This window comes from Balaenoptera acutorostrata, chromosome X (assembly GCF_949987535.1).
Source record: "Balaenoptera acutorostrata chromosome X, mBalAcu1.1, whole genome shotgun sequence".
In the NCBI taxonomy this organism is placed as follows: domain Eukaryota; kingdom Metazoa; phylum Chordata; class Mammalia; order Artiodactyla; family Balaenopteridae; genus Balaenoptera; species Balaenoptera acutorostrata.
The window spans coordinates 15,768,011-15,789,967 of NC_080085.1; the positions used below are offsets into that span (position 1 = coordinate 15,768,011).

Genomic DNA, 21,957 nt, shown 5'->3' on the forward strand with positions numbered 1-21,957 from the left:
CTGGCAGGGCTCATATCCTTCTGGGCTCCAATAGCACATGGCATATCTCTGTACCTACACCTCCTGTCTTGAAATTATTTGTGGACGGGCCCGTGCCCCTCATTACACTGTGAACCTGGTAGGGAAATGAATCAGAATGTGTTCATTGTTGTATCCCTGCCTCGTAGCTAGAACTTGCTCAGTAAGTATCTGTTAAGTAAAGGATGGATGGGGTGCGTTTTCTCACTGGGATCTCTGTTTTTTGAGTTTTGCCCATGTATAGAGAGCTAAAAGTGAAGTCAGAGGGAAAGGCAAGTGTTTTCCTTAGTGCTCGTAGTTTACAGCAGCAGACACTGCTTCTGGCTGTGCTTTAAGAAGGCCCTTGGCAGTCAGAGTCAGCCCATGGACACTTTAATATCTACAGACCCAAAGGTGCTAAGCCAGAGCCAGCTCTGAAGTTTTTTAAAAAATTTATTTTTAAATTAGTGTACAGTAAAACCGACTTGTACAGTTCTGTGAATTTTAACACATGGGTAGATTAGTGTTACCACCACCATAATCAGGATACAGAACATCGCCTCCAAAACTCCCTCTTGCTATTCCTTTGTAGTCATATCCCCCCCCACCCCATAAACCTTGGCAACCATTAATCAGTTCTCCATTACTACAGTTTTGTCTTTTCGAGAATGTCATATAAGTGTACTCAACGTTTTAAGCCTGGCTTCTTTCAGCATAATGCCTTTGAGATTCATCCAGCTTGTGTGTATCAGTAATTTGTTCCTTTTTATTGGTAAATAATATTCCACTGTATGGATGTCCGACAGTTTGTGTATCCATTCACTCATTGAAGGACATTTGGGATGTTTTCGGTATTTGACCATATGAACCTGTGTACAGGTTTTTGTATGAATATAAGCTTTCATTCCTTTGGTGTAAATATCCACGGATGGGTAGGATTGCTATGTCATATGGCAAGTGCCATATGCATGTTCAACTGTATGAAAAACTACCAAACTATTTTTTCAGAGTGGCTGCACCATTTTGCATTCCCACCAGCAAAGTATAAGAGTTCTAGTTGCTCCATATCCTAGGCAGCACTGGATATTATTAGAATTTTTAAAAAATCTAATAGGTGTACAGTGTTAGCTCACTGTGCTTTTTTTTTTTTAACGTCTTTATTGGAGTATAATTGCTTTACAATGCTGTGTTAGTTTCTGCTTTATAACAAAGTGAATCAGCTATACATATACATATATCCCCATATCTCCTCCCTCTTGCGTCTCCCACCCTCCCCATCCCACCCCTCTAGGTGGTCACAAAACACCGAGCTGATCTCCCTGTGCTATACGGCTGCTTCCCACTAGCTATCGGTTTTACATTTGGTAGTGTATATAAGTCCATGCCACTCTCTCACTTCGTCCCAGCTTACCCTTCCCCCTCCCTGTGTCCTCAAGTCCATTCTCTACATCTGCGTCTTTATCCCTGTCCTGCCCCTAGGTTCATCAGAACCTTTTTTTTTTTTTAGATTCCATATATGTGTGTTAGCACACAGTATTTGTTTTTCTCTTTCTGACTTACTTCACTCTGTATGACAGACTCTAGATCGATCCACCTCAATACAACTAACTCAATTTCGTTTCTTTTTATGGCTGAGCAATATTCCGTTGTATATATGTGCCACATCTTCTTTATCCATTCATCTGTTGATGGACACTTAGGTTGCTTCCATGTCCTGGCTATTGTAAATAGCGCTGCAATGAACATTGAAAAATATGGAATGCTTCACGAATTTGCGTGTCATCCTTGCACAGGGGCCATGCTAATCTTCTCTGTATCGTTCCAGTTTTAGTATATGTGCTGCCGAAGCAAGCACTCTCACTGTGCTTTTGATTTTAATTTCTGCTTCCTTGAATCCAGTCTGGGGGAATTGGAGGGGGAAAAGTGGTCAACTCACCACCAGCGTGGTGGTACTTCAAACCCTGATCTTCCTCAGTATGGCTTCTGCTATTTACTTTCTAGAGTCCTTGTGTTACTTATTTATTGCTGTATAACAAATTACAAAAAACTTAAGAGGCTTAAAACGCTCATTTGTGATCTCACAGCTTCTGTGGGTCATGAATCCGGACAAAGCTTACATGGGCCCTCTACTTCAGGATCTCTCACAAGCTGCTGCAATCAAGGTGTTGGCTGGGCTGCAGTCATCTTAAGGCTTAATTGGGGAAGGATCTGCTTCCAAGCTCACGTGGTTGTTGGCAAGATTCAGTTCCTTGAGGTCTGACTGAGGGCCTCAGTTCCTTGCTGGCTTTTGGCCAGAGACTTCCCTCAGTCCTGTGTCATGTGGGCCTCTCCAACACGGCAGCTTACTTCATCAAAAGCACACGAGTTGTGAAGGCAATAGAGAGAGTCTGCTAGCAAGACAGAAAGTCACAGTCTTTCATAACTTAGTCACGGAAGTGACAGGACAACACATTTGCCATATTCTGTTGATTAGAAGGCAGTCACTAGGTCAAGCCTTATACTGAAAGGGAGGAGATTACACAAAGGCATGAACACCAGGAGGCAGGGATCATTAGGAGCCATCTTGGAATTTGCCAGTCTTCAAATAGCTGGCCCATGGATTCTGTCCAGGTTTTGTTTTTTTTTTTAAATAAATTTATTTATTTAATTTATTTATTTTTGGCTGTGTTGGGTTTTCATTGCTGTGCACGGGCTTTCTCTAGTTGTGGTGAGCGGGGGCTACTCTTCGTTGCGGTGCACGGGCTTCTCATTGCTGTGGCTTCTCTTGTTGCAGGCGCACGGGCTTCAGTAGTTGCAGCTTGAGGGCTCTAGAACGCAGGCTCAGTAGTTGTGGTGCACCGGCTTAGTTGCTCCGTGGCATGTGGGATCTTCCCGGACCAGGGCTCGAACCCTTGTCCCCTGCATTGGCAGGCAGATTCTTTTTTTTTTTTTTTTTTTTTTTTTAAACATCTTTATTCAAGTATAATTGCCTTACAATGGTGTGTTAGCTTCTGCTTTATAACAAAGTGAATCAGTTATACATATACAATATGTTCCCATTTCTCTTCCCTCTTGCATCTCCCTCCCTCCCACCCTCCCCATCCCACCCCTCTAGGTGGTCACAAAGCACCGAGCTGATCTCCCTGTGCTATGCGGCTGCTTCCCACTAGTTATCTATTTTACATTTGGTAGTGTATATATGTCCATGTCACTCTCTTACCCTGTCACATCTCACCCCACCCCCTCCCCATATCCTCAAGTCCATTCTCTAGTAGGTCTGTGTCTTTATTCCTGTCTTGCCACTAGGTTCTTCATGGCCTTTTTTTTTTTTTTTCCCTTAGATCCCGTATATATGTGTTAGCATACTGTATTTGTTTTTCTCTTTCTGACTTACTTCACTCTGTATGACAGACTCTAACTCCATCCACCTCATTACAAATACCTCCATTTCATTTCTTTTTATGGCTGAGTAATATTCCATTGTATATATGTGCCACATCTTCTTTATCCATTCATCTGTCGATGGACATTTAGGTTGTTTCCATGTCCTGGCTATTGTAAATAGAGCTGCAATGAACATTTTGGTACATGACTCTTTTTTTTTTTTTTTTTTTTTAAATTTTATTTATTTATTTATTTATTTATTTATGGCTGTGTTGGATCTTCGTTTCTGTGCGAGGGCTTTCGCCAGCTGTGGCAAGCGGGGGCCACTCTTCATCGCGGTGCGCGGGCCTCTCACTATCGTGGCCTCTCTTGCTGCAGAGCACAGGCTCCAGACGCGCAGGCTCAGCAATTGTGGCTCACGGGCCCAGCTGCTCCGCGGCACGTGGGATCCTCCCAGACCAGGGCTCGAACCCGTGTCCCCTGCGTTGGCAGGCAGATTCTCAACCACTGCGCCACCAGGGAAGCCCCATGACTCTTTTTGACCTATGGTTTTCTCAGGGTATATGCCCAGTAGTGGGATTGCTGGGTCGTATGGTAGTTCTATTTGTAGTTTTTTAAGGAACCTCCATACTGTTCTCCTTAGTGGCTGTATCAATTTACATTCCCACCAACAGTGCAAGAGTGGTCCCTTTTCTCCACACCCTCTCCAGCATTTATTGTTTCTAGATTTTTTGATGATGGCCATTCTGACCGGTGTGAGATGATATCTCATTGTAGTTTTGATTTGCATTTCTCTAATGATTAATGATGTTGAGCATTCTTTCATGTGTCTGTAGGCCATCTGTATATCTTCTTTGGAGAAATGTCTATTTAGATCTTCTGCCCATTTTTGGATTGGGTTGTTCGTTTTTTTGTTATTGAGCTGCATGAGCTGCTTGTAAATCTTGGAGATTAATCCTTTGTCAGTTGCTTCATTTGCAAATATTTTCTCCCATTCTGAGGGTTGTCTTTTCGTCTTGTTTATGGTTTCCTTTGCTGTGCAAAAGCTTTTAAGTTTCATTAGGTCCCATTTGTTTATTTGTGTTCTTATTTCCATTTCTCTGGGAGCTGGGTCAAAAAGGATCTTGCTGTGATTTATGTCATAGAGTGTTCTGCCTATGTTTTCCTCTAAGAGTTTTATAGTGTCTGCCCTTACACTTAGGTCTTTAATCCATTTTGAGTTTATTTTTGTGCATGGTGTCAGGGAGTGTTCTAATTTCATACTTTTACATGTTCCTGTCCAATTTTCCCAGCACCACTTATTGAAGAGGCTGTCTTTTCTCCACTGTATATGCTTGCCTCCTTTATCAAAGATAAGTTGGCCATATGTGTGTGGGTTTATCTCTGGGCTTTCTATCCTGTTCCATTGATCTATATTTCTGTTTTTGTGCCAGTACCAAACTGTCTTGATTACTGAAGCTTTGTAATATAGTCTGAAGTCAGGGAGCCTGATTCCCCCAGCTCCATTTTTTGTTCTCAAGATTGCTTTGGCTATTCGGGGTCTTTTGTGTTTCCATACAAATTGTGAAATTTTTTGTTCTAGTTCTGTGAAAAATGCCAGTGGTAGTTTGATAGGGATTGCATTGAATCTGTAGATTGCTTTGGGTAGTAGAGTCATTTTCACAATGTTGATTCTTCCAATCCAGGAACATGGTATATCTCTCCATCTATTTGTATCATCTTTAATTTCTTTCGTCAGTGTCCTATAATTTTCTGCATACAGGTCTTTTGTCTCCTTAGGTAGGTTTATTCCTAGATATTTTATTCTTTTTGTTGCAATGGTAAATGGGAGTGTTTTCTTAATTTCACTTTCAGATTTTTCGTCATTAGTGTATAGAAATGCAAGAGATTTCTGTGCATTAATTTTGTATCCTGCTACTTTACCAAATTCATTGATTAGCTCTAGGAGTTTTCTGGTAGCATCTTTAGGATTCTCTGTGTATAGTATCATGTCATCTGCAAATAGTGACAGCTTTACTTCTTCTTTTCCGATTTGGATTCCTTTTATTTCTTTGTCTTCTCTGATTGCTGTGGCTAACACTTCCAAAACTGTGTTGAATAATAGTGGTGAGAGTGGGCAACCTTGTCTTGTTCCTGATCTTAGTGGAAATGGTTTCAGTTTTTCACCATTGAGGACAATGTTGGCTGTGGGTTTGTCATATATGGCCTTTATTATGTTGAGGAAAGTTCCCTCTATGCCTACTTTCTGCAGGGCTTTTATCATAAATGGGTGTTGAATTTTGTCGAAAGCTTTCTCTGCATCTATTGAGATGATCATATGGTTTTTCTCCTTCAATTTGTTAATATGGTGTATCACATTGATTGATTTGCATATATTGAAGAATCCTTGCATTCCTGGGATGAACCCCACTTGATCATGGTGTATGATCCTTTTAATGTGCTGTTGGATTCTGTTTGCTAGTATTTTGTTGAGGATTTTTGCATCTATGCTCATCAGTGATATTGGGCTGTAGTTTTCTTTCTTTGTGACATCTTTGTCTGGTTTTGGTATCAGGGTGATGGTGGCCTCGTAGAGTGAGTTTGGGAGTGTTCCTCCCTCTGCAATATTTTGGAAGAGTTTGAGAAGGATAGGTGTTAGCTCTTCTCTAAATGTTTGATAGAATTCACCTGTGAAGCCATCTGGTCCTGGGCTTTTGTTTGTTGGAAGGTTTTTAATCACAGTTTCAATTTCAGTGCTTGTGATTGGTCTGTTCATATTTTCTATTTCTTCCTGGTTCAGTCTCGGCAGTTTGTGCATTTCTAAGAATCTGTCCATTTCTTCCAGGTTGTCCATTTTATTGGCATAGAGTTGCTTGTAGTAATCTCTCATGATCTTTTGTATTTCTGCAGTGTCAGTGGTTACTTCTCCTTTTTCATTTCTAATTCTATTGATCTGAGTCTTCTCCCTTTTTCTCTTGATGAGTCTGGCTAATGGTTTATCAATTTTGTTTATCTTCTCAAAGAACCAGCTTTTAGTTTCATTGATTTTTGCTATTGTTTCCTTCATTTCTTTTTCATTTATTTCTGACCTGATCTTTATAATTTCTTTCCTTCTGCTGGCTTTGGGGTTTTTTTGTTCTTCTTTCTCTAATTGCTTTAGGTGCAAGGTTAGGTTGTTTATTCGAGATGTTTCCTGTTTCTTGAGGTAGGCTTGTATTGCTATAAACTTCCCTCTTAGCACTGCTTTTGCTGCGTCCCATAGGTTTTGGGTCGTCGTATCTCCATTGTCATTTGTTTCTAGGTATTTTTTGATTTCCCCTTTGATTTCTTCAGTAATCACTTCGTTATTAAGTAATGTATTGTGTAGCCTCCATGTGTTTGTATTTTTTACAGATCTTTTCCTGTAATTGATATCTAGTCTCATAGCGTTGTGGTCGGAAAAGATACTTGATACGATTTCAATTTTCTTAAATTTACCAAGGCTTGATTTGTGACCCAAGATATGATCTATCCTGGAGAATGTTCCATGAGCACTTGAGAAAAATGTGTATTCTGTTGTTTTTGGGTGGAATGTCCTATAAATATCAATTAAGTCCATCTTGTTTAATGTATCATTTAAAGCTTGTGTTTCCTTATTTATTTTCATTTTGGATGATCTGTCCATTGGTGAAAGTGGGGTGTTAAAGTCCCCTACTATGACTGTGTTGCTGTCGATTTCCCCTTTTATGGCTGTTAGTATTTGCCTTATGTATTGAGATGCTCCTATGTTGGGTGCATAAATATTTACAATTGTTATACCTTCCTCTTGGATCGATCCCTTGATCATTATATAGTGTCCTTCTTTGTCTCTTGTAATAGTCTTTATTTTAAAGTCTATTTTGTCTGATATGAGAATTGCTACTCCAGCTTTCTTTTGATTTCCATTTGCATGGAATATCTTTTTCCATCCCCTCACTTTCAGTCTGTATGTGTCTCTAGGTCTGAAGTGGGTCTCTTGTAGACAGCATATATATGGGTCTTGTTTTTGTATCCATTCAGCCAGCCTGTGTCTTTTGGTGGGAGCATTTAATCCATTTACATTCAAGGTAATTATCGATATGTATGTTCCTATTCCCATTTTCTTAAATGTTTTGGGTTTGTTATTGTAGGTGTTTTCCTTCTCTTGTGTTTCTTGCCTAGAGAAGTTCCTTTAGCATTTGTTGTAAAGCTGGTTTGGTGGTGCTGAACTCTCTCAGCTTTTGCTTGTCTGTAAAGGTTTTAATTTCTCCATCGAATCTGAATGAGATCCTTGCTGGGTAGAGTAATCTTGGTTGTAGGTTTTTCTCCTTCATCACTTTAAGTATATCCTGCCACTCCCTTCTGGCTTGCAGAGTTTCTGCTGAGAGATCAGATGTTAACCTTATGGGGATTCCCTTGTGTGTTATTTGTTTTTTTTCCCTTGCTGGGCAGGCAGATTCTTAACCACTGCGCCACCAGGGAAACCCTTTGTCCAGGTTTTATAGCTTCATTCCATGGGAGAGACAGGGTAGAGTGGGTAGAGTGTCCTTATTCCCTCTTACTCTCTGTGAAGCTTTTTCATTTGATTTATGAACATTCAAGGTTAATGTAAGGAGTTTTTTTGTTTGTTTTGTTTTGCTTTGTTTTAAACTCAAGCCATCTAGGACATAGCTAGGGTTAGATTTTCAGTGGTCAAAATTTAAATCCTGGTATCTACTAATCTTGTATTTATTAAGTCACAACCATGGAAAGCTCAACTTTTGTACCCAAGATGGAGCCTTTCAATGATGAATTTATAAATTTCAACACAGGATAGCTATTTCAGCCTGCCATTGTGGCTGCTGACCAGGTGACCCCAATAGACAGATCTGCCCAGCCCTGGCCTTTATGAATTTCTTTCACCTGATAGTGACTTATAACCCACCTTTGATTTATTTTAATAACTTTCTAATGACTTGCCAAATATGACCTCTCTTTTCTCCTACTTAATGTGGTTTTTCAGTACCCAGAACTCATCCCTGGAAATATGCTTGATCCATTCTCTTTATGAAAATGTAAAACTACTTAGTATTCCTTCCCTCTCTTCAAAAGAAAGCAGGCTCTTTAAATCAAGGTTCTTCAAATGTTTTTGATCATGAACCTCTCGCAGTGAAAGCTTTTTGAGAATGGACTTCTGATAGAGTTATATTTATTTATTTACAACTACTACTACTGAACTCATATTTTGTTTACATTACCAAACATAAACGAAAATAGAAAATTCAGAAAGAATAAGAAAATATGAGTTCTAATATTTTACTTTCTATTGTCCAACACACCTTCTGTGTATTTACTGTGGGGCAGGTACCTCAGTTTGGAGACTGCTAGGTGCTAGGAAGCTGGGATTGGGTGTGACTGCTTACCACTGGTCCTGAAATGGAACAGGACCCTGTGGAGCCCTCCCGGGTACAAATCCTTTCTGTGTCCCCTGTTTCTTGTTTGTACGAAATAGGCTTCATTCAGTCTCCTTGACCTTCCTGGAGTTCCAGAGGGCAGATTCAAACAGTTGCTAATCAGAGAAGGGAGGGAATGCAGAAACAGGGAAGGAGCAGTCAAGAAACTACAGTGCAGCAGGGTCCTGGTTCCTCCTCAAGTAATACACTAACAATACCTTTGAGTTCTTCTGCAGGGAACTAAGGCCCCACCCAGGTGGAGGATGGTAACTTCAGGCTGAGCACAAGCTCCCAGGAACTCTGCCCTGTTACCTCACCACAGACTTTAAAGTCTGAACACATTGGAAGATAAGGAAGACTCTGACCACCCTCCCCAAATGATTCTCCCTTTAAAAACTTTCATGGTTGAACAGAATCTTCAGAGTTAGTTTTTGGACACTAGCCCACCTTCTCCCCAGGTTGCCGGCGTCCTGAATAAAGCAGCCTTTCCTTTCCAACCAACACTCGTCTCTCGAGTACTGGCTTTCAAGCAGGCAGCTGAACCTGAGTTTGGTAACAGCCCCAGCACCAGAGGGCTAGCTGAGAGTTGTCAGAGCTGGGAGGCCAGCCCCATCTGAGCTCCCCACTTTGGCGCTATCAGGTATTAAGGTATCAGGGGCCATGAGTGGGCAGACACCTTAAGTACTCAGCACCAAACAGATCTGCACACATCATTTCTTTTCTCAGTCTATTCCCAAGTCCAGCTGCTTTGCCTAGATTCTAGCATATTCCCCAGGGTGTGTCATGACCAATTATAGGAGCTGCCCATTAGAATGACTTTTCCTTGGTAGAAATTGGAACTGTGGCCAGCTTCAGGAAGCTTGTGAAATAGTAGAGGTTTGCCTGCAATGCCCAATTTCTCCCTTGTGAGGAAACCAGTCTTCTCTGTTCCTCTCTGTCTTTCTATAGCTTGCTACTACCATAGACTAACCGAGCATCCTGGTTTGGGTTCCCTCAGAAGCTGACCCTGAGACAAGCATTTGAGACCAAGTTTATTTGGAAGGTGAAGGCAAACCCAGTAGGGGAGTGGGGAAGTGAGAAAGGAAGGAGAGACCACCAAGACAGCCAAGAAAGAGTAAGTCCAGCCTGCAGAGGTGGAGAGGCCACCATTTGTCAGTCACAGCAGATGGACAGTTTTCTCTATCTGCTTATAAGTCTAATTGCAGCATTGTAATTAGGGACTCACTTCATTCTGATTTTTGTTTCATCTCTCCCATTTCACATCCTTGTTAAGTACATACCTACAAGAACACTCTCTTTTCTCCCTCACCTCTTTTCTTCTGGTTAACTCCTAACTTCTGGCTGTGAAATCATCAGGTCTCAGGGCATCACTTCTTCTAGAAAGCCTTGCTTCATCACCCTTTCTGGGGTAGGGCTCTTTCTCTGTGCCTCATACCTGTCCTATTAGAGACTCTGTCATACTGTATTGCTTTCATTTATTCATGTAATAAATATCAATTATGCGCCTGGCACTGTTTTAGGTTCCTGGAGCTTATATTCCAATAGGGGAGTTACTTTTTATTTGTAATTTTATTTTGATTTCTTATTTACCTATGTGTTTACCTCACCTAATCATACCCATTTTGTTCACCATTTATGTCCTTGCTTCTCAGCACAGTGCCTGCCACATAGAGGGAGCTCAATAAAAATGTGTGGAATTTAGTAGAAGAGCCCAGTGCATCTTAGTTCAGGATGATTTGATATTTCTATGGCCTTTTCCAAGGGGGAAATTGAACTCTCACCTTTCCTATTGGCTGTTTTCATATGACGATGTGCCCATTGACAGATAAATTGACCCAACTTGCCTGTTGGGGGTATAAATCTGTTATTGAGTGAGTTAATGGTATTTTGCCCATCATTTTTTCTTTTTTCAGGCTGGGAGAACATAGCCCTGCCTAGCTGGAGGAAAGTCAGAGAGCATCTGCGAAGAGGCTGGAAGCTTCATTTTGCAGACACACAAGGTGCTGACTGAAGCGGTATAGTGTAATGATCATAAATAGAGGTTCTAGAGTCAAAGTGCCTTGAGTTCAAATCCCAACTCTGCCACTCGCTTGCTGTTTGACTTTGGGCTATAGTTCCTAATACGTAAGTAGGGATAATAATAGTATATACCTCATAGGATGGTGTGTGAATTAAATAAGATTAACACCTTTAAAATTAACAAGTGACTAGAATATGGTAAGTGCTCAATAAATGTTATTATCATTATTGTGATTTGTTCCCATACATCAGTGCTGGTTCATTTAACAATTGGAAGCTGGCTACAGGACTCTTTGTGGTGCTCAAAGTAACATTTTAGTGTTCTTCATACAGTGGGAAAATATGGTGAAGTTCTTCATTTTAAGCAAATTCTAAATTTTAGACAAATCACATAAAGGTCACAGCCAATCCAATTCATGGTCCAGAGACTGGCTGTTAAAATAACCACCTAAATCATGAGTTCTTTCCGTGATTAAACAAATATTTAGTGAGTACCGTAGGGGCAGAAAAATTTTCCCTTCTTCCCTTCTAGGTTCTTTGGCTAGTCTAATAGTTAAATTGATATAAGACAGATTAACAGGAGAAAAACAAATTAATTATGTACACATGGGAATCCCATAAAGATATGAAGACTCAAAAGGTAGCCAGATAATTGGAGCTTATATAACGTCCTGAGCTAAGGAAAAGGGTGGGGGTCTGGGGATACAAAGAAAAGGAAAGCCATTCGCAGGCAGGCAGAGGAGAGGTTTGGAAAACAGAGGTTGCCCTGTAATACAGGTAAGTTTGTTAGGTAAAAAGGTATCTCTGGTAATAGTTCTCTTCCTGGCACAGGGCCCCTTTTCAATGTAAATTTAGGCAGTTGAGGGGGAGGTAAAGAACTTTTCCTGAATCTGTTGGGTTTTTGATTGCCTTTAGCTCAAAATAATTCTCATGCCAAAGTGGCATATTTTGGGTGGAAAAACCTGCTCCCCTTCAGTACCTCTTATGCATTTGGAACTGGAGATGCCAAGAGGAATGAAATGGATCCTTTTCCTTCAGGATTTCACATGTAAAAGGACAAATTACAGCACACTTTGGAAAGTTCTATAATTGGACACACACGTGGCTTTGAGAGCCAGAAGACAGAATGACTAACTCCCCTTTGGTGATTCAGGAAAGGCTTCACGCAGAGGAGGTGACATTTGAACAACTGTAACTAGACATAGCCATCATTTAATCACGTGGATTGAATAGGCATTTGGCTGGAAACCCAGCCATATAGTGACATTGTCCACTATTTTTGGGGAGCCTGGGTAATTATATTCTCATTTACAGTTTGTATGGCAGCCTCACATCAGGTTCTAGTCTTGGAGTCCCTGCCATGGAAACCTGTATGTTTGTATTACCTCATAATGAGGCCCTCTGATAATATTTAATATGCTAATAGGAGTACAGAAGCCCAGAACTGCCTTTCCAGTTATTTTTAAAGTGACTCCATTAGATTGAATAGTAAGCTAGGTAACCACTTTACTGGATCTCCTGTGGTTCTCAATTGCAGAAAGGAATTGACTAAAGACCAGCTTGGGTGGAGTTATGAAATGATTATGGCTGGAGACCTTTAAATCCTAGCTCATGATGCCTAAGGCCAGTAAGCTCAAAAATACATATGCTGTGTAACCAGTTAGGAAGAGTTTGGGAGGAATATTGCTGTTGGTGCAGCTGCAGTCAGCATGAGACTCTAGGAACAAGATCACTCACCTCTGGATTGCCTCAAAGGACAGCAGAACTGAGGCTGGTGACATCCAGTACTGACACTGGCACTTCAGTTTTTCAGTCGTGTCTTCCTCCTCTTCCTTCTCAAACTCAGCAAAAATCACAGGTCAACTTTCCTTTTCCGTTTTGCTGATGATGGGAGGTGAATCTTCCTCTCACAGATATATTTTTTACCGAGCAAGGGCTCATGTGCCCGTGGCGCAGAAAGCCAAACTCTGACAGTGGGTGTTTGTAGCAAAGTAAGGGTTTATTGCAGGGCGCCACGCAAGGAGAACGGGCAGCTTATGCTCAAAAGACCCGGACTCCCTGATGGCTTTCAGGCAAGGGTTTTTAAAGACAGTGTTAGGGGAGAGGGTCATAGGATGCATGATCAGCTTGTGGAGCTTCCTCTGATTGGTTGGTGGTGAGGTAGCAGGGTGGTGTTTCGGGAATCTCAACCTTCTGATTCCAACCAGTCTGGGGTCTACATGCTTGTGGTCAGCATGGAGTCACCATCCTCCACTGGGTGAAGGGTCTTAGTTTCTGCAGAACAACTCAGAGATATGCATTAGATTATCTGTATCCCTTCAGGAGGAGCTAGGAGTCCTGTGACTGTTGTCCTCATCATTAACTGCTTGTGTCTGCTCTTTGGAACTCAGTGAAGCCTAGGAGACTAACGCCTTTTTCTACAAACAAGAAACAGGGGACATGGAGGGGCTTTTGTACCTGGGAGGTCCCCTGCAGGGTCCTGCTCAGTTTCAATCCTCCCTTTTCTTTGATACTCCTCAACTTGAGGGGAATAGGTGCGGGGCAAGAAAGGGAATAAAGTTTGGGATAGAGAGTTTAATCATAAACTCCACAGAGGAACTCAGTGTTAGGGGGACTCCATTTCACCTTCTTCAACAAGCAGCTAATTGAATAACTGGAAGAATAAAAATGTCATAGAAATGAATTTGCAGTATGGCACCCAAAGGCTACTTTCTTAAACCCATGCCTTTTCAAATCCTAAGGAGTAATGTTTAGTGTTCCCACTTCCTTTTCTTAATTGTGCCCAGGTTACTATAATGTTTCCTAAAAATTATCCTCAGTTGACCTAAAGATCAGCTACTAAGTGCTTTTCTGCCCTTATTTACCAAAATTTATTTTGTATTTTGTACTGATCAGATTGTTTATGCAAACAGTGGCCTGGTCCCCTTGGAAGCAGTCATGTGACCACAGCGCATTACTTGAGTGCATCCCTTTATCTCTTCACTGGGAACAGGGCAGGGTTGGGGCAGACAGCTGCGGCTCACGGGCCAGCCTAGCCTCTCCTGGATCTGCGGCTCTGGGCTCACCTTCCAGGCTGAAAGGCAAAGTCTGTTCGAGTTATTTTTTTGTGTGTATGCATGTGTATTTGTTTTTTGATTTGTTTAAACAAGAGCTCTCCCTGCAGAGAGCTGCAAAAATGTGAGATGTATGGAGTGTGTGTGTGTGTGTGTGTGTGTAAGTATGTGTAGGGGGATGCTCCAGAGAGAGCTGGAATTGTACCTCTTTTCTTTCAGATCTCTGCATCCCTCACAGAGAAGTTTTTTTCTGATTTTGTTTCTCTTGAAACACCTGGGGTGAGGATAAACCTCTGCATCGGCCAAGCAGAAGAAACAGGTAATATGTTTGTTTGTTCTTAGGTATTTTGGGCAAGCAGAAGTCTACATTATAAACATACATTGTGTAGCAATGGAACAGGAAATGTGTACTACTTGAAGTTTATTTTATTGCTTTGCAATTTCTCAGAATGATTTTTCTCAGATATGCTGATTACAAATCAATTGTCATCAGCTTAAAAAGGTATACAGGTGACTTTGCATTCTGAAGGGTTGTAGCCTATTTCAGATGAACTCGATACTTGGGAAAACTCTGTGGTCACTTGGGTGAGAGCTAGAAAATGAGGGAGGGGATACTTTGAGAAACCCTTCCAGGCCCCTCATGGGTCATTGCCCACTATACAACTTCATGTTCAGAAAACTTCCTTTAACTCCCTTGCCCTCTTGTTGGCGCAGAGGACCACAGGATTTCCATCTATCTGTAAGAAATGGAAACAGAATTCCTTCCAATGTTCAAGAATTCTCTTTAGTGATTTAGTGCTTCTGTAGATTGATCAAATTGGATCCTGAAACCAAGGCACAGCTAACTTTTTGGTGGACAGACATTTTTGTTCTTTAAGCATGAAACAGAATGGGTCTTTAGTTCTGCCACTGTTCAGCTGTGCCATGGAGTCTGATATTTAATTTCTTAGTCTTAGTTTCTGCATCTCTAATACAGGAGTGATGATATCCCCTTGAAAGTTGCTGTGAAGATTAACTGGAATAATAGAAATATAAAGTACCCACTGTGCTGGGTAAATAGTCCCTTAATAAATAGTAGTGATTTTAGCTGTTACTATTATTACTGGTAAAGCATTTTCTCAGATCTTAGCGGTCTCAGGGGAAAAGAGTCCTTTTCTCTGTGAGTCTATAATTATCCCAGAACCAGTAGACAGACACCTGTGGGGTTTAACCTCTGGGAGGTCCCAGACAGTGCATTCTGAAGGAAGAGATGTGAGCAAACACGTTTTGTTTCAACACGTCAACCACAGTGGGTACCACCCGTGCATGGCTCCTCCTAACTCATCAGCTAAGAAGAATTGCTCTTTGTTCCAGTCGGTTTTTTCCACCATTGATCTTCTCATTAGCCTTTAATACAAGTCTGTAAGGTAGGTGTTATTATCCCTATTTTCTTATGAGAAAACTGAGGTGCAGAGGAATTAATGACTAGCTGAGAAGAATTTAAACTCTGGTTCGTCTGACTTCTAAACCCCAGTCTCCATTGGGCCAGCATTAGGCAGTTAGGAACAATAGATGTTCTTGAAATGCTTTACCTCAAAAGTGTCCCCTGCTAGGCTATTTGGGAAAGAGTGCACACTATAGGTCTTTCTTAGAGATTCGTATTAGAGATGCATATTAACATCCAGGAGGCTCTGAGGAGTTCTGCAGTAAAGGAACCTGTTTAATCCTACTTCTCCTGAACTTATTTGATGGTGGGACTTTTTTTTTGGGGGGGGGTCTTATTTCTAGAATCATAAACCACATAGAACTCCTCTTCCACAAACACACTTTGGAAAACCTGGCGCTAGGCCTAGCTGCCTCCTGATTACAATCCTGTCTGATAGAACAACACACACCCTCAGATACATTCTGGTGGTCAGTATCGTTTCCTCCTTTTTCTTAGCCTTTCATGGACCCAGGAATAATCACCAGCTCCATCTTACAGAACTCCCTTTATTCATTTAAGACCCCACACAGGAGCAAATGCTACAGTGTTCTACTGGAAGAGTAGTGGTGGAAGGGACCTCTCTAGAGCGGTCTGCCAGGGACTCCTCTACCCAGCTCTATGCCCATTCGTTATCTTTAGTCCACAGACATCAGGCTGTAGAACCTCCGTTTCAATGAATGCCAAAGAGAATGTAGCAGGGTAAGCCTGAAGAGACATCTGTCCTCCATGCTTGTGTCTCACAGTCCAAGGGGGAGGAATTAGACCTGCTCACCTCCCACTCTGGGGGCTGGGGTATGGTGCCATTTGAATGACTATGGGTTCTGGATTTGGGTTTCTTGGGGGCAGGCTGGAGTACAAACTTCTCACAAAAGTCAGCATCTGTAGGAAAAGCTGAGCTTCTAGCATGGGAAACTACACAAGTCACATCTAGAATGCCAGAGGCGGAGCAGAATCAAGGTCAAGGTGGCTGAGCCAAGGTGTGGGCTTTCAATAGAGATGCACTTTGAAAGAAAATCAAGAATAAATAAGAACAACTTGGGGAGGCTGGGCTAGCACTTGGAGGGTGCTTGGAGACCAAGGTTGGGTTGGCTCCAAGGGCCATCTTTTGTTCTTTCCTTGTATTTTCACCTTGGGAAATGAATAGTGGTTAAGATGAAAAGAACTGAACAACGTCAAACAGTTCTCCCCCACTTTACCCTCCCCCCCACCCCCCACCCCCCCCACGCACAGTGAAAACCTTTTAGCAGAAGCATCGGAAGACTTTCCTTTTGCAGATTATAAGTGAGTGCCAATGATGAGTCACTATTTTACGTTTATGCTTTAAAACCACCCTTGGTATATATTGGTAGGGGCAGCAGGACTGAGCAAGTTTCAAGCTGTTTTTTGCCAAGATCCACCTTTTAAGTGGTTTATGTCACTGACTGTGGCATCCTTGGGTCTTTGTGAATGCTGCAGAGACTACCCACCTTTTGAGCTGGAGAACTCCTTTCAGGCCCTAGGGAAATCATTTCTTCAGAGACCTCTTTAGCACACTGTTTATCTGATGCTGACAGAGGGCAGGGAGTGGAAGAAGCTTAGTTTGTCCCAAATAATGGAAAATTCCCAAATCATTTTTATCAGCTTTGCACCACCCAGGGTTGTCCTCAAAGGGACATACACTGCTTACAAACGTGCGTCCCTCTCAGCCTTTAAGTGGGTGATTGCAGTTTAGCTTGGGTAGTGTAGGGGAGTAGTAAGTGGCACCTGGCCTTAACCAGCTCTTGTTTTGGTGAGAATTAAAATGACCTGACTCTTTTGTTTTACCTGTTACCTAAGGAAATTAAATTATTATTATTTAATAATGTAAAAATTCTAACAGCAAATTATTTTTTCTAATAACCCAAGAATTCTAGAACAATGCTTATTTCTTTCTATCATGATTTAAAGTTTTTCTTTAAAAATGAATATATAAGTACTACCCATTTTCTGGTTTAATAAAAGGCTTTTGTGTAATCAAATAGCGTGTATCTGTGCACGAAATGATGGACTAATAATTACTTTTAGCATTAATTTTTTAAAGGACCCTGGCTTAGAAATATGCATTCCCTTATTCATTCATTCATTCATTCATTTGGCATTTATCAAGCACCTGCTATGTGAAATGCACTGTGTAGGTGCCAGAGATTCAAAGAGTATTTAAAAATAAAGGTATCCATGGAGCTTACAGTCTAGCAGAAATATATTCAAGTTTGATGCTTTTTAGTTCCTAGTGAATCTTTTATATGGACTTTTGTTTGTTGTGTAATGAATTGACTGAGTGGCTGAGAACCAAATGCCTTTGGAGAGAGATTGCTTTTTTTTTCTGGAAAAAAAATTGAGTTTGAAATATATCACTTCCTATCGTAGCATCAGTGTTGCCTACTCAATGCCTAACTCTTACGTATTCATAAAAAGGGGTAGAAAAAAATAGCATAAAGATGGAAGCAAAGCCCAAGGGAGATATGGAGAGCAGTGTTTCTCAAACTGAGATATGGGGAGTGCTTGTGTCGAAGTCCCATGAAGGGTGCACTTTTAATTGCACATTCCCAGGCCCCCTTGGACTGCTTGAATCCAAGCATTGGCAGTAAAGCCTGGGAGTCTGCATTTTAAAATAATCTCCCCTGGTAAGTTTTGTGGTACTCATATAGGAGAGCATGGATCTAGGCACTTGGAGAAACTCACCAGGACCAAATGAACTACTTCAAAGGGTGAGGAAGAACCCAGCAGACGTGTTCTCATAGGCACTGCAGATAACCTTTGAGAAATGTCTGAGAATGGAGAGAACAGAGGTGATGGGTAAATAATGCCCCAATTTCAAAGACAAGCAAAGAGTAGATGCCAGAAGCCACTGCCTTATAAGCCTGACATGACCTCTGGAAAAATTCTGTTCCAAACAGATGGAGTCAGCATTTAGAGGAAAATGTGATGATCACTAGGCATCACCATGGGTTCCCTAGAACATTGTTTCCAGTAGAGAATGTCAAACTTTGCTGCACATTAGAATCACCTGGGGAGCTTTTAACACCCCCCCCCCCCCCCCCGATGCCCAAACCCCACTCAATACCAATTACATCAGAATCTCTGGGGATGGGACCCAGGCATCACTGTGTTTTAAATCCCCAGAGACTAATTTGGTGAGGTGCCGTCTGAGCATTGGGAGTTTTAAAAGCTCCCCAGGTGATGCTAATATGCAACAGAGTTTGACAGCCAGTTTGTCTATATGACTTTAGACAAGGGGCTTGGTTTTCTTGCACTTTGTGTAAATTCTGGGTAATTTTAAAAGTCTACCACCTTTAAATGTCTATAATTATGTTATTAAAAGTAATGGCAAACTGATTTCCTTCCTTCCTTCCTTTCTTCCTCCCTCCTTCCTTCCTTCTTCTCTTCCTCCTCCTCCTCTTTTTCTTCTTCTGCTGCTGGCTAGCCTGGAATGTCAAGGTGTCAAATTATATATCTTAATTTCATTAAAATAGCGAAATTTACGAGGACGTCTCATAGATAAGTAAGTGGATGCTTCCGATGGGTAAATTTACCACCTAACTGAAGGAGTAGGAGAGTGTGAATGTAATGGTCTGTAGTAACCCTAGAGATTGGTCTGGAGTGGAATGCCACAAGGGTTTTCTGCCCTTGGAGCTGACCCTGTTGACATTTTTTACCCCTGATGTAGATAAGAGAGATATGTAAGAAATGCCTGTCAAATTTGGAAATAACCCAAAGTTTAGGAGGGTTAATTAATTCAATACATAATAGAATCAAGCCTAGCTCTGATCAGAATATGTTTATTAAGGTTATTGTTGTTTTAAAAATATTTCCATAATTCAAATATTTTGCTCATTTTGTTTTGCCCCTTTCTTTCATTGAATCGCAATCTTGCAGCGTTTAGTGTAGTACTAACGAAAAATAGGCATGCCTGGCAGAGTCCCAAGTCAGTTGTTCTTTGACTTTGTTACTATCAAGAAATGCAAATAGATTAGCACAGGCTGGTTTGGAGCATCACGAAATAAAAGAAACATCACCCCAAAAAGGCATGAGGTGGGATTACTACAGAAAGGAATTTTGTTGAAAACTCCCATGGAGTGATTGTGGAAGATCCAATGTAGCAGTCTCAGCTGAGCCATCGGAAGGCCTGGTGAGTGTGAGGGCAGACTTTGGACGGGCCTCAGAAATGCCTGGAGAGCTTGTTTGAAAAGGGAACTTCCTGGATTCTGATGCTTTAGTTTCTGGGGAGGCCTTGAAGCCTCCTCTTTTTTTTTTTTTTTTTTTTAAAATAAGTGCCCTGACTGATTCTGAGAAATAGTGTCAAAGAACTCATTTTGATTTGAATTTTGGCATAGTTGTATAAATATGTTGTTGTTGTCTCATAGCCATTCTCCAATTTGTGTTTTTAAAAGCCCAGATAGATTTAACTATTTTGAACTTAAAAGCAAAACAGTTAAATTATGTCAGATCCTTCATATCCCATTCCCTTTATTTCAATTAGAAAATTGTATGATCTTACATTTCCATTTTTCTTTTCATTTTAATGCTTTATTTTATAGAGTATTGATCTGACCTAGACACGGGGAAAATGTAATTTATGTGTTGCAGAAAAGCAATCTATAGCTGCTCTGTTGCTGCTTCTGTGTTTTGGAAAATAAACCAGGATTAGACTATGTCTGATCACTTTCCATATCACATGATGAACAGCAGTTGAGAAGAAGCGTAAAATGAATCTTGCTGAGCAGCCCTTAGATACCTTGTTAACGGCCGCTTTCCTCCCCCCCTTGTGTGTCCTCCTCATCAGGATCTGTGACCGAAGTGGATCAGTCAGGAGGGGCTCCTCGCAGAGTAAAGGGAAGCACTTTTTACCCTGTTTTAGAGTGAGAAGTTGATTCATGAACATACATGATTAACAAGACATGGGCTGTGGCACTTCGTGTTCAGAGAAAGACAAGCAATCTGAGACAGGTGAGTGCTAGGAGTGTGCCTGTCTTCCTGGATCAAAAGGGGAGAGTGAGCTGGGTTCACCCTCTGCCCCTTTCTCATTTACACACACAGTTCTCAAGCTGCCCAGAGTGATTTTGCATGAGGCATCATCACTTGAACTGAAGGTTAAATATTGGGATAACATTGGAAACTACCTTTAGGAAGATGTAGCTTTGAATTTATGATGTGCCATAAAGTATTATCTGAGAGATATTTTATGTTTGATTTGATTTCAGTTGAAAATGTACCAATATAAAATCTCAATTTAAAACTCAGTGGCAGGGAACAAGAAAGCCTCTCTGTAAATTTATATCTGTTTATTCAGTACGCTTATAAACAGCTCTATCCATACCTATGTGACATTTGGTAGCACCATTGAATTTTTTTTTTTTTTAACATTACTTCCAATTTCCAATGTACTTAACTTTTTAAAATTTATTTATTTATTTATTTATTTTTGGCTGTATTGCACCATTTTATATTCCCACCAGCAAAGTATGAGGGTTCTTATTTCTCCACATCCTCAGCAACTCTTGTTATTGTCTGTCCTTTTGATTATACCCATCCTAGTGGGTATGGAGTGGTATCTCTTTAGGGTTTTTATTTGAATGTCCCTAATGACTAATGATGTTGAGGATCTTTTCATGTGTTCATTAGACATTTGTAGATCTTCTTTGGGGAAATATCCATTCAGATCATTTGCTATTTTTTTTTTTGGCTGCGTTGGGTCTTCATTGCTGTGCACGGGCTTCCTCTAGTTGTGGCGAGTTGGGGCTGCTCTTTGTTGTGGTGCGGGGGCTTCTCATTGCGGTGGCTTCTCTTGTTGCGGAGCATGGGTCTAGGCGCGCGGGCTTCAGTAGTTGCAGCACACAGGCTCAGTAGTTGTGGCTTGCGGGCTCTAGAGCGCAGTCTCAGTACTTGTGGCACACGGGCTTAGTTGCTCTGCAGCATGTGGGATCTTCCCAGACCAGGGCTCAAACCCATGTCCCCTGCACTGGCAGGCAGATTCTTAACCACTGCACCACCAGAGAAGTCCCATTTGCTAGTTTTTTAATTGAGTTATTTATTTTTATATTTTTTTGTAAGAGTTTTTTTAATATTCTAGTTACAAGTTCCTTATCAAATGTATGATTTGCAAATATCTTCTCCCATTCAGTGGGTTGTGTTCTCATTTTCTTGATGATGTTCTTTGAAGCACAAAGGTTTTAATTTTGATGAAGTCCAATTTATTTTTTCTTTGGTTGCTTGTGCTTTTGGGCCAAACTCAACATTATTTGTGCTTATGTTTTCTTCTAAGAATTTTGTATTTTTAGGTCTTACATTTAGTTCTTGATCAATTTTGAGTTAATTTTCATATATGGTATGAGGTAGGGATACACATTTATCCTTTGCATGTGAATATCTAGTTGTCCCAGCACCATTTGTTGAAAAGACTATTCTTTCCCCATTGAATGATCTTGGCACTCTTGTCAAAAATCAATTGACCAGGGCTTCCCTGCTGGCGCAGTGATTAAGAATCCGCCTGCCAATGCAGGGGACACGGGTTCGAGCCGTGGTCCGGGAAGATCCCACATGCCACGGAGCAACAAAGCCCATACGCCACAACTACTGAGCCTGTGCTCTAGAGCCTGCGAGCCACAACTACTGAAGCCCGCGTGCCTAGAGCCTG

The 21,957-nt window shown here is 41.2% G+C and overlaps 1 protein-coding gene and 1 non-coding gene across 10 annotated transcripts in view; one reads left to right on the forward strand and one right to left on the reverse strand.

Moving 5' to 3' along the window:
- PPEF1 (protein phosphatase with EF-hand domain 1) overlaps positions 1 to 21,957 on the forward strand; it is a 156,767-nt gene that overhangs the window by 15,508 nt on the left and 119,302 nt on the right. For all 9 annotated transcript variants that reach the window (XM_057538896.1, XM_057538894.1, XM_057538895.1 and 6 more), the window contains 3 exons: positions 10,682 to 10,768; positions 14,060 to 14,159; positions 20,107 to 20,270. In XM_057538896.1, the coding sequence (XP_057394879.1) occupies positions 20,222 to 20,270 (49 nt within the window). In that variant the 5' untranslated portion in view covers positions 10,682 to 10,768; positions 14,060 to 14,159; positions 20,107 to 20,221. The remainder of the gene's footprint in view (positions 1 to 10,681; positions 10,769 to 14,059; positions 14,160 to 20,106; positions 20,271 to 21,957) is intronic.
- LOC114236659 (U6 spliceosomal RNA) lies at positions 1,746 to 1,852 on the reverse strand. The gene has a single exon (XR_003622542.1). It is a non-coding gene; the product is annotated as a U6 spliceosomal RNA (small nuclear RNA).